We start from the raw sequence: 16,744 nt of genomic DNA, 5'->3' as shown, positions 1-16,744 counted from the left end.
ACGGTTTGTTAAACCAGGACATACACGCAGATACGAAATGGACGCGGTCGTGCACAAAATTAAAAACGACTTGTTTCAGGCACGTCGACTAACACCGTTGCTGTGTCTCAAATCGCATACTAGCGTACTCAAAGTTAGTATTTTTAGTGCGTAAGTGCGTCTCAATCCTTAGTATGCGAAATTTAGGGCGCCATGCACACTAAATTGGCGTACTTAACGCCCACAATACTGAGTATGGTTCGATGGACACTAACCACCCTAAACGGCCGCCATCTTAATGGCGTTTTAAACCGAAGTTACGTCATATATATATGTGTATATATATATATATATATATATATATATATATATATATGCATATACTTACAGGTGCATTTTCAGCAGCAGTAGGAGGATGACACGTCTTCGGTGCTGATACCAGCTTAAATATCTCGCGAATATTTGGATTCTCATATTTTTTCTTTATTTCTTTTTCCAAACTTGCAAAACGTGCTGCCAGCAGGTGGCGATGATAGCGTTCAAACAGCTGGTTGAAACATCGTTAAATAGAAGTAAAAGAAGAAGCTGTCGAATCATTTCCGGTTAGTGTGTAGCAGCAGTGTTTGATTTGAGACATACTATCTGTGGAGAATTTGCGTACTAGTTAGTACGTACACTATCCTGATGCATACTAACTTCTAGTATACTAAGAGAAGTATGCGATTTGAGACACAGCACGTGTCTCACGCTGGTACAAACTTTCCAGGCAGTGTAACGGTGCAAACAGCAGGCGAGTGTGACGAACGAGAGGCCGGTTCTGTTTACAGTCTATGGTTCGTCCCCTCATTACGCTCCTGCTCCCTGCTAAACCTATAGAAGATTTACATTCCTTATGCACCCATTGACTCACCAGAAGAAAAGTTTTATCCACTTTTTTATTATCGATAAATAATAGTTATAAATATAGAATACAAAAATATGTTTTAAATACATGGTGCACAAGCTTAAGCGATACAAAATGTGTTTTTTTCTTATGGTACAAAAAAAGTTCTACACTTTATTTTTGGCGGTGTATCTGACCAACAGGTCGCCCTCCGGTTGTAGCATCCCGAACCCGTAGCGGCCGGCGTCGACCGCCGGCATCCGGGCCTCCGGGTCGCACAGGTGCAAATCAAATTCTGTCAGGATGGTGTAAACAAACCTGAAGGGTAAACAAAGAGTGTAACGCAATTATAAAAATGGTCAAAGAGAATATCAAACACGGCCTCCCGCCTCTGTGATTGGTTTAAGGGGGGAACGGAGGGAACACTCACTGTCGGATGGTGTTGATGGCGAAGCCTTTGCCCACGCAGCCGTTGGTCCCGGCGCCCCAGGGCATGCTGAAATATTTCAGCCGCCTCCCTCCTTTATAGAAGTCTGTCTTCGCTGAGCCGTCTTCCTTTAGGAAGCGATCGTATTTAAACGTCTGGAAGGGTCGACAAAATTGTCATGAAGATTCTTGTTTAAGTCAAAGATTTCATGGACATGAAATGACAAACCTGTGGCTCGGGGTGAATCTCCGGGTCCATCTGAGGGCTGTTGAAGGGAAACAAGACGACTCTGTCTCCTTTCCTCAGTCGGTATTCTTTGCCATCCGCCATGTGAAGTGTCTTATTCTGTATTACCTCCCTCGTAATGAAGGGGGCAGCAGTGAGGCGGAGGGCCTCCTGGAGAGCACTATCTGGGGACAAATGTGTCAAACATCAGTTTTGTTCTTATTTCACGATCGTTTTATGTTGAAGTAGAAACTCTCAGGTTGTCGCTGTCATTGAAAGTCAAATATGTTATGTTAATGAATCAAATTATTATTTTCTCTATCCTCTTCAATCTCTAAATAACAAAAAAGTGTTTGATAAGCAGAAAATCGTTTCATTACATTTGAAAATTGTTTGATTATAGTTGAAAATAGTTTGATTATAGTTGAAAATTGTTTGATTATACAGTAGTTGAAAATTGTTTGATTATAGTCAAAAATTGTTTGATTATAGTTGAAAATTGTTTGATTATTGTTGAAAATTGTTTGATTATAGTTGAAAATTGTTTGATTATAGTTGAAAATTGTTTGATTTTAGCTAAAAATTATTTGATTACAGTCGAAAATTGTTTGATAAAAGTCAAAAATTGTTTGGTTATTGTTGAAAATTGTTTAATTTTAGTTGAAAATTGATTGATTATAGTTGAAAATGGATTGATTTTAGTTGAAAATTGTTTGATTATAGTCAAAAATTGTTTGATTATAGTTGAAAATTGTTTGATTATAGTCAAAAATTGTTTGATTATAGTTGAAAATTGTTTGATTTTAGTTGAAAATTGTTTGATTTTAGCTAAAAGTTATTTGATTACAGTCGAAAATTGTTTGATAAAAGTCAAAAATTGTTTGGTTATTGTTGAAAATTGTTTAATTTTAGTTGAAAATTGATTGATTATAGTTGAAAATGGATTGATTTTAGTTGAAAATAGTTTGATTATAATTAAAAATTGTTTGATTATAGTTGAAAATTGTTTGATTTTAGTTGAAAATTGTTTGATTTAAGCTAAAAATTATTTGATTACAGTTGAAAATTGTTTGATTAGAGTCGAAAATCGTTTGATAAAAGTCAAAAATTGTTTGGTTATTGTTGAAAATTGTTTAATTTTAGTTGAAAATTGATTGATTATAGTTGAAAATGGATTGATTTTAGTTGAAAATAGTTTGATTATAGTTAAAAATTGTTTGATTTTAGTTGAAAATAGTTTGATTATAGTTAAAAATTGTTTGATTTTAGTTGAAAATTGTTTGATTAAAGTCAAAAGTGGTTTGATTTCAGTTGAATATTGTTTGATTACATTTGAAAATTGTTTGATTTAAGTTTCTTATTTTTGAGTAAAGTACCATTTCTATGATTGTATGACAATGAAATGTTTATATTTTAGAACTTCACTAAAACTGACATCATGGACAAGATGAAATTAAAACAAATTTTATACCATAGAGACATCAACATGTAAAAAATAAAAGAAAGAAATTACCATTTATTTATGGTTCCTTGAAAATAAAGTCATTTTAACTGATAAGTGTCAGTCATTACATGACAAATGGTTAAAATATTGAATTAATTTACAGTAAAATTGATTTTCTATTTTTACGTCCAAGCTTGTACAGTATTGCTGTGTCGTCACTGGTCGACTCACCAAACACGGGTGTGTTCAGGTCCATCAGCGAACCTTCTGTCTGCGACTTGAACTCGGCCTTCACTGCAGCCAGAGCCACAGGGTCGGTCAACAGGAAGCCCAGGAGCCAGAACGCGGCGGGGCCGGCGTTTCCCTGGGAGTGGAAGATAAAAAGCCAGCGATGAGCAGGACGGTGTGTTGCGTGGTGACAGCACAGGTGATTGTTTGTCAAGCACAAATAAGAAGCACATGACAACGCTCGTGCAGCATCGACACTCTGAGTCAACACTTTCATCCAAATCAAAGTCCCCGCAGTCAAGTGTTGATGTAATAACAGCTGAAATCTTTCATGTGCCAGAGCGGCTCGTCTGGATGTTCTCACTCCTGGCAAAGCACTAATAGTTTACTTTAAAAGGAAAGATAATGGCAGCGGCTGCTTTCAAGGGCAACGCTTCGGAAGATGTTTGTTATTTATGGGCTGAGAAAAGTTATCGCTGGTATAAGGAGATATTTCTGTTCCATGGAACTGTGTCATTTGATTTTTAATATGGTTCTTTTAGGGTTCATATTTTAATAAAGTGTGTTTTTCTTTACAATTAACATGAAAATACTAACTGCGTTTGTTCATTTTTGTGTTGCAATTAAACTGTCCAGTCGCTAGATGGCAGCAATGACTGAGGACGAGAGGATACAGTCGACTCCAGCATCTTTTAAAGCTGATGTTTGGACATATTTATGATTCAAAACAAATGAAAGCAGTTAAGACTTCTTCAAAAGACTGAGGACGAGAGGATACAGTCGACTCCAGTGGCTTTTAAAGCTGATGTTTGGACATATTTTTGTTTCAAAACAAATGAAAGCAGTTAAGACTTCTTCAATGGACTGGATCGAGAGGATACAGTCGACTCCAGCATCTTTTAAAGCTGATGTTTGGACATATTTATGTTTCAAAACAAATGAAAGCAGTTACGACTTCATCAAAAGACTGAGGACGAGAGGATACAGTCGACTCCAGCAGCTTTTAAAACTGATGTTTGGACATATTTATGTTTCAAAACAAATGAAAGCAGTTACGACTTCATCAAAAGACTGAGGACGAGAGGATACAGTCGACTCCAGCAGCTTTTAAAACTGATGTTTGGACATATTTATGTTTCAAAACAAATGAAAGCAGTTACGACTTCATCAAAAGACTGAGGACGAGAGGATACAGTCGACTCCAGCATCTTTTAAAGCTGATGTTTGGACATATTTATGTTTCAAAACAGATGAAAGCAGTTACGACTTCATCCAAAGACTGAGGAAGAGAGGATACAGTCGACTCCAGCAGCTTTTAAAACTGATGTTTGGACATATTTATGTTTCAAAACAAATGAAAGCAGTTACGACTTCATCAAAAGACTGAGGATGAGAGGATACAGTCGACTGGTAAAACTTTATTGATCCCTCAGGAGGTCTCCTTTGGGAAATTGTTTTTTACCAATAGCCAGCAATTTTTCATAAACAATAAAAAATAATACATAAAAAATAAAATAAGAAGAACATAAAGAGGAAGAACAAGATGACACAATCTAAGTCTAAAGACAAAGACAAAGAACATAGGTCAAGGAAAGAAAAACAACAAAGACAAAGGATACAAAGACTAACATAGAACAGAACATCCAGATACTCTCACTCCACTCCTGCCCCCAAACTCAGAATTGTACAATTTAATAGCCCGAGGGATGAATGAGTCCCTGAGTCTATTTGTTTTGCACCTGGATAGGAGCATTCGTGCACTCATTCTGCTTCTCTTCACTGATGACAGTGCTCAGAGGATGACTGTTATCATCCATGATGGACAGTAGTTTGTTCAGTGATCTCCTCTCAGCAACTGTCACCAGTGAGTCCAGCTTCATTCCAACCACAGAGCCAGCCCTCCTGATCAACCTGTCCAACCTGTTAACACTCCTCTTGGACACATTTCCACCCCAACACACCACAGCATAGAACAGGACACTGGCCACCACAGACTGGTAGAACATGCAGAGGAGCTTCTTGCAGATGTTAAATGATCGAAGCCTCCTCAGAAAGTACAGTCTGCTCTGAACCTTCTTATATACATGGTCTGTGTTGCAGGACCAGTTTACTGTCCATCCACACACCGAGCGACTTATAGTTGTCCACTATCTCCACCTCTTCGCCTCTGATGGACACTGGACGTGGCTTTGTCCTGGACCTCCCGAAGTCCAAGACCAGCTCCTTGGTTTTTGAGGTGTTCAGCTGCAAGTGGTTCCTCTCACTCCAGTCCACCAAGTCACGTATCAGACTCCTGTACTCGTCTTCGCTGTTGTCCCTGATGCATCCAACAATGGCAGTGTCGTCAGCATGCTTCTGGACGAGACTCAGCTCTGAGTTGTAGCAGAAGTCCGAAGTGTAGATGGTGAAGAGGAGAGGGGCCAGTACTGTCCCCTGAGGTGCTCCTGTACTGCACACCACAGTGTCAGACTGATGAATGACAATGACAATGAAAGCAGTTAAGACTTCTTAAATAGACTGAGGACGAGAGGATACAGTCGACTCCAGTGGCTTTTAAAGCTGATGTTTGGACATATTTTTGTTTCAAAACAAATGAAAGCAGTTACGACTTCATCAAAAGACTGAGGACGAGAGGATACAGTCGACTCCAGCATCTTTTAAAGCTGATGTTTGGACATATTTATGTTTCAAAACAGATGAAAGCAGTTACGACTTCATCCAAAGACTGAGGAAGAGAGGATACAGTCGACTCCAGCAGCTTTTAAAACTGATGTTTGGACATATTTATGTTTCAAAACAAATGAAAGCAGTTACGACTTCATCAAAAGACTGAGGATGAGAGGATACAGTCGACTGGTAAAACTTTATTGATCCCTCAGGAGGTCTCCTTTGGGAAATTGTTTTTTACCAATAGCCAGCAATTTTTCATAAACAATAAAAAATAATACATAAAAAATAAAATAAGAAGAACATAAAGAGGAAGAACAAGATGACACAATCTAAGTCTAAAGACAAAGACAAAGAACATAGGTCAAGGAAAGAAAAACAACAAAGACAAAGGATACAAAGACTAACATAGAACAGAACATCCAGATACTCTCACTCCACTCCTGCCCCCAAACTCAGAATTGTACAATTTAATAGCCCGAGGGATGAATGAGTCCCTGAGTCTATTTGTTTTGCACCTGGATAGGAGCATTCGTGCACTCATTCTGCTTCTCTTCACTGATGACAGTGCTCAGAGGATGACTGTTATCATCCATGATGGACAGTAGTTTGTTCAGTGATCTCCTCTCAGCAACTGTCACCAGTGAGTCCAGCTTCATTCCAACCACAGAGCCAGCCCTCCTGATCAACCTGTCCAACCTGTTAACACTCCTCTTGGACACATTTCCACCCCAACACACCACAGCATAGAACAGGACACTGGCCACCACAGACTGGTAGAACATGCAGAGGAGCTTCTTGCAGATGTTAAATGATCGAAGCCTCCTCAGAAAGTACAGTCTGCTCTGAACCTTCTTATATACATGGTCTGTGTTGCAGGACCAGTTTACTGTCCATCCACACACCGAGCGACTTATAGTTGTCCACTATCTCCACCTCTTCGCCTCTGATGGACACTGGACGTGGCTTTGTCCTGGACCTCCCGAAGTCCAAGACCAGCTCCTTGGTTTTTGAGGTGTTCAGCTGCAAGTGGTTCCTCTCACTCCAGTCCACCAAGTCACGTATCAGACTCCTGTACTCGTCTTCGCTGTTGTCCCTGATGCATCCAACAATGGCAGTGTCGTCAGCATACTTCTGGACGAGACTCAGCTCTGAGTTGTAGCAGAAGTCCGAAGTGTAGATGGTGAAGAGGAGAGGGGCCAGTACTGTCCCCTGAGGTGCTCCTGTACTGCACACCACAGTGTCAGACTGATGAATGACAATGACAATGAAAGCAGTTAAGACTTCTTAAATAGACTGAGGACGAGAGGATACAGTCGACTCCAGTGGCTTTTAAAGCTGATGTTTGGACATATTTTTGTTTCAAAACAAATTAAAGCAGTTAAGACTTCTTCAATAGACTGGATCGAGAGGATACAGTCGACTCCAGCAGCTTTTAAAGCTAATGCTTGGAAATATTTATGTTTTAAAACGGATGAAAGCAGTTACGACTTCATCAAAAGACTTAGGACGAGAGGATACAGTCGACGCTGGCATCTTTTAAAGCTGATGTTTGTACATATTTATGTTTCAAAACAAATTAAAGTAGTTACGACTTCATCAAAAGACTGAGGACAAGAGGATACAGTCGACTCCAGCAGCTTTTAAAGCTGATGTTTGGACATATTTATGTATCAAAACAAATGAAAGCAGTTAAGACTTCATTAATAGACTGAGGACGAGAGGATACAGTCGACTCCAGTTGCTTTTAAAGCTGATATTTGGACATATTTATGTTTCAAAACAAATGAAAGCAGCTAAGACTTCATCAAAAGACTGAGGACGAGAGGATACAGTCGACTCCAGTGGCTTTTAAAGCTGATGTTTGGACATATTTATGTATCAAAACAAATGAAAGCAGTAACGGCTTCTTCAATAGACTGGATCGAGAGGATACAGTCGACTCCAGCAGCTTTTAAAGCTGATTTTTGGACATATTTATGTTTTAAAACAGATGAAAGCAGTTAAGACTTCTTCAAGAGTCATGTGGTCTGTAAATTCCGCAACACCAGAGTCAAGTACTCGACAATACTACAAATATATCCTTGTTACTACAGTATCACAATATATCGTATGATTGCCCCTGTACCATGATACATATCATATCGCCTTATAATTGTCTATTTAATATTATTAAGTGTAAACTTAAGTCTAACCAAATGTTTAAATTATTAGAACCATTAGTTTAAGATGCTATTTAAACTGAGTTGAGGTAAAAGGGAAGGTGAGTTGATTTCAGGTGTGAGAGAAATATGAGTTTTATTTAAGTCAAATGTGTGAATGCAGCTCTAAGATGATGATTCATCGACGTCGATGTCTTACAAAAACCGAGATAATATGGACCCTAAAGATGGAAGAAACCCCTCACAATACTGTGCGCTCCAACATTCAAACACCTCCCACTAAACTTTCCAAGTGTGACTCAGCGTCAAGATAAAAAGTTGCATCTAAACAGGAATAAATCATGGTGACAAATGCACAACAAAAGGATGAGTAAGCGCCTGCAGGCTGATGAAAATATCTGATGAATCCTCTGGATGCACAAGAGCCTCCAGCAGGCCTGTAGGCATCACCGGGTGAATCAGAACCAGAGTCCAGATGGACCCGGATACAACTCGTGCAGAACCAGCAGGCATTCTCTTCATCAACACCTTCTCCTCACATGTATAATTGAGTGTCTAAAAGTCTGACTTCCACATGTTGCAGGAACTCAGTTTGAACGCTGAACGCACCGACAACCTTTCAGCGAACGTCTCTTTTGAACTCCAGCCACAGTCTCCTTGCGCAGTAGAGCAGCGCCCCCTCCTGGCGGAACTGGATTATGAGCTTGTTTTTAAGCGAAACTGTACAATAACAGGGTTTATGTGAAAAGGCTAAGCATTTTTTTTTTTTTATCCATCACTTATGTCTATGCCTGACCTTGAAATGAATAAGGAAGTTGTTCAGGTTATAGAATTTCCCCGATCGAAGTGCAAGGAAATATTTAGCAAAAATGTTTGTTGTAAAGTAAAAATAAGATATTTTCAAGAATTGTATCTCACTTTTATTGTCAAATAACTCACTTCTGAGATCCGTATTCCTTTTTTTAGGCATTTTACTAAAAAAACATCTTCACTCCTTAATCTTGTATTGACTCTGTTTTTTAAAAAAGTTTTAGTTAAGTATTTTTGTATTTATAATTTGTTTTATATTTTTCAAACAATTACTAATTTGTCTTAAAAAAGTTATATTTTAGAAAAAGGTTAATAACAACTGTTTTATTTGAAGATACATTTGAAAAGTGTATAAAAAGTTATTTTTTTTAACTCTAAAAAGTCTCTCAGAACTCTTCAGCTCATTTAGAAGCAGCTGGTGTCCTGAGTAAGACTAAGAGTAAGTAAGTAAGTAAGTAATTCATATTAAAAGAGCGCTTTTCCAGACCAGGGTCACAAAGCGCTTAAACAATCAAAACAAGAACACATCTCCCCTGTGTTGTCCTCTTTCCATTGTCTTCCAGTAGAATTTAGAATACAATTTATGATCCTCCTCTTAACCTATAAAGCCTTACATGTTCTAGCACCGACATACATCAAAGATCTAATCCAAATTCATCAACCCTCTAGGACCTTACGATCCCTAAACTCTGATCTATAAATTATACCACAAATCTCTTAATCTAGATTTGGAGCCAGGGCCTTCAGTTTTCAAGCCCCTGTGCTGCGGAACCAACTCCCGGTATTAACACCCTCTCTATGTTTAAAAACAATCTTAAAACCTTACTTTTCGATAAAGCCTATTATTACTTTTTATTTCTCTCCCTGAGGCTCCACCTCCAGAGCTGCTGCTGATCCAGGACCTTCACCACGTCATCGGATCCAGAGTCCCCCCCAGCACCTCCATGGACTCTCCTATGCTCTCCTCTTTTCTCTCACTGTATCCTCCCTCACTCTTCTCTCTGTCCATCTGTCTACCCACCCCATCCTTCCTCCCAGCCGGTCACAGCAGGAGGCTGTCAACAACGAGTCTGGTTCTGCTCGAGGTTTCTGCCTTCAAAAAGGACTTTTTTTTCCTCGCCAACGCCACAAAGTTCCCCTGATGACTAACCAAGTTGCCTCACCTGGTCGTCATCGATGTCATCATTATTAACTCAATGGTGTGTCAGTGTTTGCACATGTGACTCACCTGTGTGGCCCAGAGCTGCATCAGTATCGCTCTCCTCTGCATGTCCTCGTCCGTCCCGCTGTCCTGCAGGAGGCGTCTGTAGGCCTGAAGCCAAGGGCTCGACTCGGAGTCTTCGGTCCGACACAGACCGGCCGGAGACAAGACCTCCCATAGTCTCTGCTTCACACTCTGGGCTTTCCTCTTCTCCCCTGAGACACACACACACACACACACACACACACACACACACACACACACACACACACACACACACACACACACACACACACACACACACACACACACACACACACACATAACACACACACACATACATAATGAGTCACAAGTGCAAGATTGACAATGAGGGTGTTGAGTTGAAAAAAAAGGTTGACTTATTCACTGATGACATCATCCATCCATCTGGCTACTGACTTACCCAACACCGTCTGTTAGTTAACAACACAATCGAGTTAAATTCAATGGAGATTCAATTTCTTCTACACATGCAGGGAAAGCTTCTGACCCTGACAGAGATTTATGATCTTTTTAATCGCAGTTGCGCTATATAACCACTAGAGGGTCCGGTCGCCATTCCAACACCTTTCTAATCCCATCACGTTAAACCCCTTCCAGTCGTTATCAGACAGAAATGTATTCTTGTAGATTCACCTTAAATAGGTACTGAATTATAGCCAACATAAAAGATAAATCAAACATCTTAATTCTAGGTATTACGGATATGACTATCAGGCGCATATTAATAACCTAGAATCCTTACATTTTCTCAAAGATCCAAAGTGCACCTGGTTACACTTAGGTTTTAATTCTGGTTGAATTTATGGACCTAAAAAAATATTTTGAAATGTTGCAAAGATACGCAGCCACACCTCAAGTCTCCGAGGTATATCTTTGTGAGGCTTCGTACTCTTCGTGGAGTAATACTACGATTATATTTCTTTAGTCATTTACGAACATTTTAAACACTGTTTAAGTACTATAAACACAAGAGTATGAATACAATTCTTGTACTTTTCTTACCATTCACAATCAGTAATAAAGGCATAAGAGTCGACTCTGGTAATAAAAGTCTCAAAACTTCCCACATCACATGACCCAAACAAACACGCCTCATTGGTCAACACTTGCATTGTATGCATCCATATACTAGAGTGGATCTTTTTTTTAAATATTTGTTATCTATTAACAAGTGTAGACGTTGAGACCATAGCAACTTTCAAAGCTAAGAGCGCCACCTACTGGGCTCCTAACATGTGTACACTGATTCGTGAAGCTTCATGAAGCTTCATCACTGTAAATGTGAGTAAAAAAAATCACACAAAAGTGATGACAATCGTTCTCATGCAAGGATTCTTCTAGGCAGTGTGTAAGCGAGTGATTCAGCGTCTGCTTGACTGACTCAGAAGCGTCATGGTTTATTTCCAGCAGATAACTTACCAGAGTTCAAAGTCCCTCGGGCCATCTTGGTGAGGAGCTGGTCGAACTTCCTGTACGCTTGGTAAACAGACGAGGGATCGCTGCTGTTGTTGTTGTTCTGTTCGCCTCCGAACAGAGCCAGGTACCCCGCCCTGGTGACAGAGGGAACAAATGTGGGTTCACTCGTGTTCCTTTCGTCCGCCCGCACCGTTGAGTTTCGACAGGAATGACTTGACGTCTGAGCAGCTCCAACGGAGCGTGTTGTTGCGTGTGGATGTTTTTGGAATCTAAACAGGATTTTCACTCCAGATTGTATCATACAAGGGTCACGCACAAGCCGTCACAAAGGTAACCTTTAAAGAGAAATACGTTCTTTTCCCTCTAGATCTATATGGATCTAATTTAAAATGTGTTTATTTCTAGACTTGTCAATCCAAATATCACACATCTGTTTTTAGATTATTGAAACACTGAGAAATAACTAGCGTTGTCACAATAGTAGGATTTTTTTTTACTTGTTACCCATAATATAATCTTATATTCAATACTTGGTACCATTACCATAAAAAGACCCCAACATTAAAAATAAATATTTTTATTAAGAAGAAAAATGCAAAAAATAACCTGTTCATTGTTTCAATTAACAGAAGCACATGTTAAATATTTATAATAAATTACAGTTTTGTAAAAAGAAACAGCAAAATTTATAACAAATTTCAGCTCTGAGGCAGTGCAAAAATTGATCAAGTATCGTATCTGGATAAAAACATTTAAGAATCAAAACTTGTGAGTTCTGATACTTTTAACACGCCTAGAATTAACTTATAATATATCATTATGTTTTGAGCCAATAATTATATATTAAATATAATATGAATAATATATTAAATATAATTATTCTTACAATAAAGTCTGGTTATGAAGTAATAAAACTAAAAGACTATTTCATAAGAAATGTGTTAAATATATTATATTAAAATGTACAATATAATGTAATCAATTTAAGTTTGTAGTTTACATGAATAGGAAAAACATAACCAGTCAGGAGTGAAGGATCAAATCCTCAAATTTCTTAGCCTACATAAAAAAAAATACAATTTGAATTATTATTAAAAAATAAAAAATAAAACAAACCATATGTTCGATATTGAAGAGTTTCTTGATTAAATTGGTTGGGAAACACAATTATAGCATATTTGACGTTCATCTTAAAGTTATAAAAGAAAAAAAATCTTGGATGATTGTAACATTATTACAAAGGAAAATATACATGTAGAACAAATTTTAGTTTAACATATATTCAATTTACGTCTCTTTCCGTATCTAAACTGGGTGTCGGGAGTCAAAAAGACCATGATGCAATGCGGCATCCACTACTTTCTGACTTTTTCGTATCCAAACAACCACTTTTGTCTCCACCTGTTGACCCGTTTTGTCAATAAAGTTTCTCATAAGGCCACTGAAAAACATGGTAAACGTTAACACGACTTGTTCTCTGTCGATTCATCATTCGACTTAAGTGTTTGATTTATGCCGAGCAGGACCGGAAAGACTTCCTCAAACATTTACTCTTCACGGGACAAAAGTGCTCATTTCTCTTCGCCATGTTTACTGAGAAAGTAGCCCTCGGACCGACTGCTGCGTAAACTGTTTACATCAACACGGACTCTCAGAAAAAAATATGTGTGTGTGGGAGGTTTCTCACTTGAACAGGACACGGAAGGAGAAGTCGAACAGACCCTCCTCTTTCCAGTCTTTCTTGTTTTCAGGCATCTCCGCTTTCAGCAGCGCCCGCAGGTGTTTGCACATGGCGCTGTTCAGGGAGGCAAGACTCGTGCCCAGGAAGTGCCTGCAGGTCACGGGAGGTCAAGAAAGATGAGAGTTCAAAAACATGTTCCTTATCCATCCAGCATGTTCTCTGACTGATTACGACCGCAATTGTGTAAATACCAAATGACACATTTTTTTGCAACTGCCAAACCCTCTGTTTCGGGAAACACAGGCGTTATATTTAGCAACGAGCGAGTGACAGGACTAAAAGATGGAGAAACTTTAGCTTCTTTATTCGGACGAAATCTAATCTAAACGGTGCAGGAAAAATGCAGCAAAGACCATCAAAAAAAAAAAAGGAAACAAGTAAACGATAAGCTCTGAATCAATAAGATTTTTAAAATTGTATTTTAAAGTTGATTGTATTAATTTCCAGGTGGTTTATTGAGGGGGGGACGCGTGTTCTGGTCCACGTAAAACATGCTTTCAACAAGCTTAAGGGAAGAACTTGATTGACGTCACTATCCAATCATTTTGAACGGGCCGTGTAAATCCATAGGTCCATCCGTACGTTTTACAGGTGACTTAAAATGTCATCTTTGTGTTAGAGCGTCCATTTAATTGGCTACAATATAATACATTTTCCAATTTAAATCTGCTAACTTTAAGACAATTGTTGCAATCTAAGATAACCGAGCTAAAAAAAAAAACACAAGAAATTAATGTTCTTTGAGTTGTTACTTCAGTCATGAAGTTGATTCAATCAGATTCATTTCAAGCTTTATATGTTGAAATATGGAGGTTTAAAACTGTTTTAGCTAGTCCAGCGTTCGTTTACTAGCTAGCGCTTGTTTAATGCTGATCGTTTCTTTTACCTTTTACAAGGTATTTGGCTTTTTGGGTTCTCTAAGCGTAAATTTCTCTTTCTAAAATTAAATTCTAACCTTTGTGAATAACTTCGTAAAGTGATGTGAAGTTTTAACTGAACGCGGCAAACCAGCGCTAGCTAGCATTAGCTAGTAAACGAACACTGGGCTAGCTCAAATGTTTTTTTTTAACTCTTTATTTCTTGCTTTCACTAGAAACTTACTGTTTCATGATCACTTTGGCTTTAGCCGTCAGACGATTTGAAAGTTTCAAGTTGAAGATCCGGTCCATGAGCACCTCGGCGTAGCGCGAGAAGTCCAGCGAGCCCGAGTCGTTGATGACCGAGTCGTACGAGTGCGGGTCGAGCAGAACCGTCACATAATGTCCGGCGACACACACCTGTGTGACGTGTTGCAGAAACATTAGTTAATATGGAACAGTTTTGAAACCGTCTTTTATTATTTATATCTTCATAGGAATTTAAAAACACTTAAAATATTATGATTTAAAAAAAGTTTCTTACTGTGAAAATGTCTCCGTGTTTCTGCCTCATTCTGTTCAAGAACTTAGAAGCATCTTTTCCAAATTCCAGGGCATGACCCAACCAGGGCAGGAGTCCTTTGTCCAGAGGTGGCTCGCTGTCGGTTCTGGAGCAGATTCCATTTCAGCACATTTTCCAAACATCTCTTTTTGACTTTACATTTGTTCTAGAATAAAAGTTCCGAAGCCGAAGCCAATGTCAAGTCATTAACTATGAAGCTAAGTATCGAATCACTATTTGAAAACACGACACAACTGGATTAACATTGAAGCACTATAGGTTTGTTGTTTAAAAAAAGTTTTTTCCAGCAAAAAATATACCTGGAAATAACAAAATGAGATGATGTTCCTGGAGTGAAGGCTGAGATTTAAACAGCTTTGGCTTTTTTTGTTGTCGTATTGTACATTTCTGAAACACAACGGTGCTGCACGACTGGCCTTGGTATTTAAAGAAACATATACTGGCATATTTACACTTTATCCTCCAAACAACACTTAACATTTAAATAAAATATATATATAAATTAAATAAACATATTTCTGTCAATAAAAGAAATAAATAACTGCGTGTAAATGGTTGTTTCTGGAGATCTTTCCAGGGTGGTAGAAAAACAAATGAATAAAAAATGAATGTAAAATAAAGTCATAAATGAAATTTTTTTAATAAATATTTTCATATCAAATTCACCATGTGAGAACATTATTTATTTTCACAATATTAACTTTAAATAAAATGATATAGAAACAATGATATATACACTGAAGCTAGAAAACTTGAAGATGAATTGAAAAAATCAAACTATTCCTTTTAAAAATTATATAAAATGTATATACAGTATATTGTTGTAATAGCGACATGTTAATAGGAATTGCTGCTTTATGTAATACTGAACACATTTTTTATAATAAAAACACAAACTACAAACTATTTTTTAACGTATACTCATTACTATATTTGCAAATTTACCACTTCTTCTCTTTTTTTTAACAATAATTAATTCAAGATTTTCATCGGGAAATCAAGTCTTTTTTAAATCGCTGTAAAACCTCAAATACACATGTTTAATACACATTTAAAAAGATACTCTCAGCTCTCAGCGAGATAAGCTGTAATTCAGGAGAAAGTAACCGCCGCGCGTGCTTCTGGTCCGCGCAGGTGAGCGACTCACCTGGTTCTACGCGGGGCAGCGAGGTACAGCAGGAACACGAGGCTGAGCAAACAGATGGTCCAGAACATCTCGAGAGTTTCTCCTCGATCACTGCAGACTCTCGGTCCCTCCTGGACTTTTTAAAAACGTCTCCGGCTGCGTCACCGCGACTCCTTCCCACCTGTCCTGCTGCAGTGACGTCACCAGGAGTGTGTGACTGCGAGTGTGTGTCGGTTGTGATGGAAAATAAATCTGGTCATGAAACCTCGCGAGTCCACGTCAATCGACTAGGTTTTTTTTTTGTTTTTTTTAGTTGAAACGTGGGTGGACGAAGAGTTACTGCCAAACCCAACCAAAGATCAACTATTTACTCTGGCTTTGGAACCTCTTGTGAATCATCGGATGTTGAAAATAAGATTGTCACAAACAATATGAACCAAACAAACTATATATACTAAGGCTTAGAGAACACGTATTCAAAATAACAACCAAATAATTATATAATAATAATAATAAATAATAAAAATACAATAAAAACTGAAAACAATAAAATAAGAGCCAAAATGAATAGAATCATGATAAATACATCAACATTAGTACATGATAGCACCTAGTTCACAAGTATGTATTTGTGTATGTGTGTACTTGGGGGAGTTATAAAAACAAAAAACTTTTAAAAATGAATTCAATATTTATTATCAAATAGCGGGCACTTAAAAAAATAAATTTTAAGAAACCTTAAAATAAAAATAATACTAAGAAAGCGAAGGTAATTTATTAAACACCATTATTTTATTACTCAACTTATTGCTCATCAAAGTAGTATATTTGCATGTAATGATCACGGTTATTACAGCAGTATTACCTGTTGGACGGGTAATCCGGTCGTCACACGTTGAAGCAGATCAGCTGCGATTATTAAACACAAGTGAGAGAAGAAAAAAAGATAC

The 16,744-nt window shown here is 38.0% G+C and overlaps 1 protein-coding gene across 1 annotated transcript; it reads right to left on the bottom strand.

The window, feature by feature from the left end:
• Positions 1–896: 896 nt before the first annotated feature.
• On the bottom strand, positions 897–16,018 carry LOC148070206 (prostacyclin synthase-like). The gene is made up of 10 exons (XM_087800070.1): positions 15,816–16,018; positions 14,630–14,753; positions 14,330–14,505; positions 13,175–13,318; positions 11,491–11,621; positions 10,054–10,241; positions 3,190–3,322; positions 1,518–1,699; positions 1,293–1,444; positions 897–1,180 (listed from the first exon to the last, which is right to left on the bottom strand). The coding sequence occupies exons 1-10, from the start codon at positions 15,881–15,883 to the stop codon at positions 1,030–1,032; spliced, it is 1,449 nt and encodes a 482-aa protein (XP_087656196.1). The 5' UTR covers positions 15,884–16,018; the 3' UTR covers positions 897–1,029.
• Between the last annotated feature and the right edge of the window lie 726 nt (positions 16,019–16,744).

This window comes from Callionymus lyra, chromosome 10 (genome assembly GCF_982586985.1).
Source record: "Callionymus lyra chromosome 10, fCalLyr1.hap1.1, whole genome shotgun sequence".
NCBI classification, from domain to species: Eukaryota; Metazoa; Chordata; class Actinopteri; order Syngnathiformes; family Callionymidae; genus Callionymus; species Callionymus lyra.
Note: the sequence above shows the minus strand (reverse complement) of the source record. Positions and strands in the feature narration are given on the sequence as shown.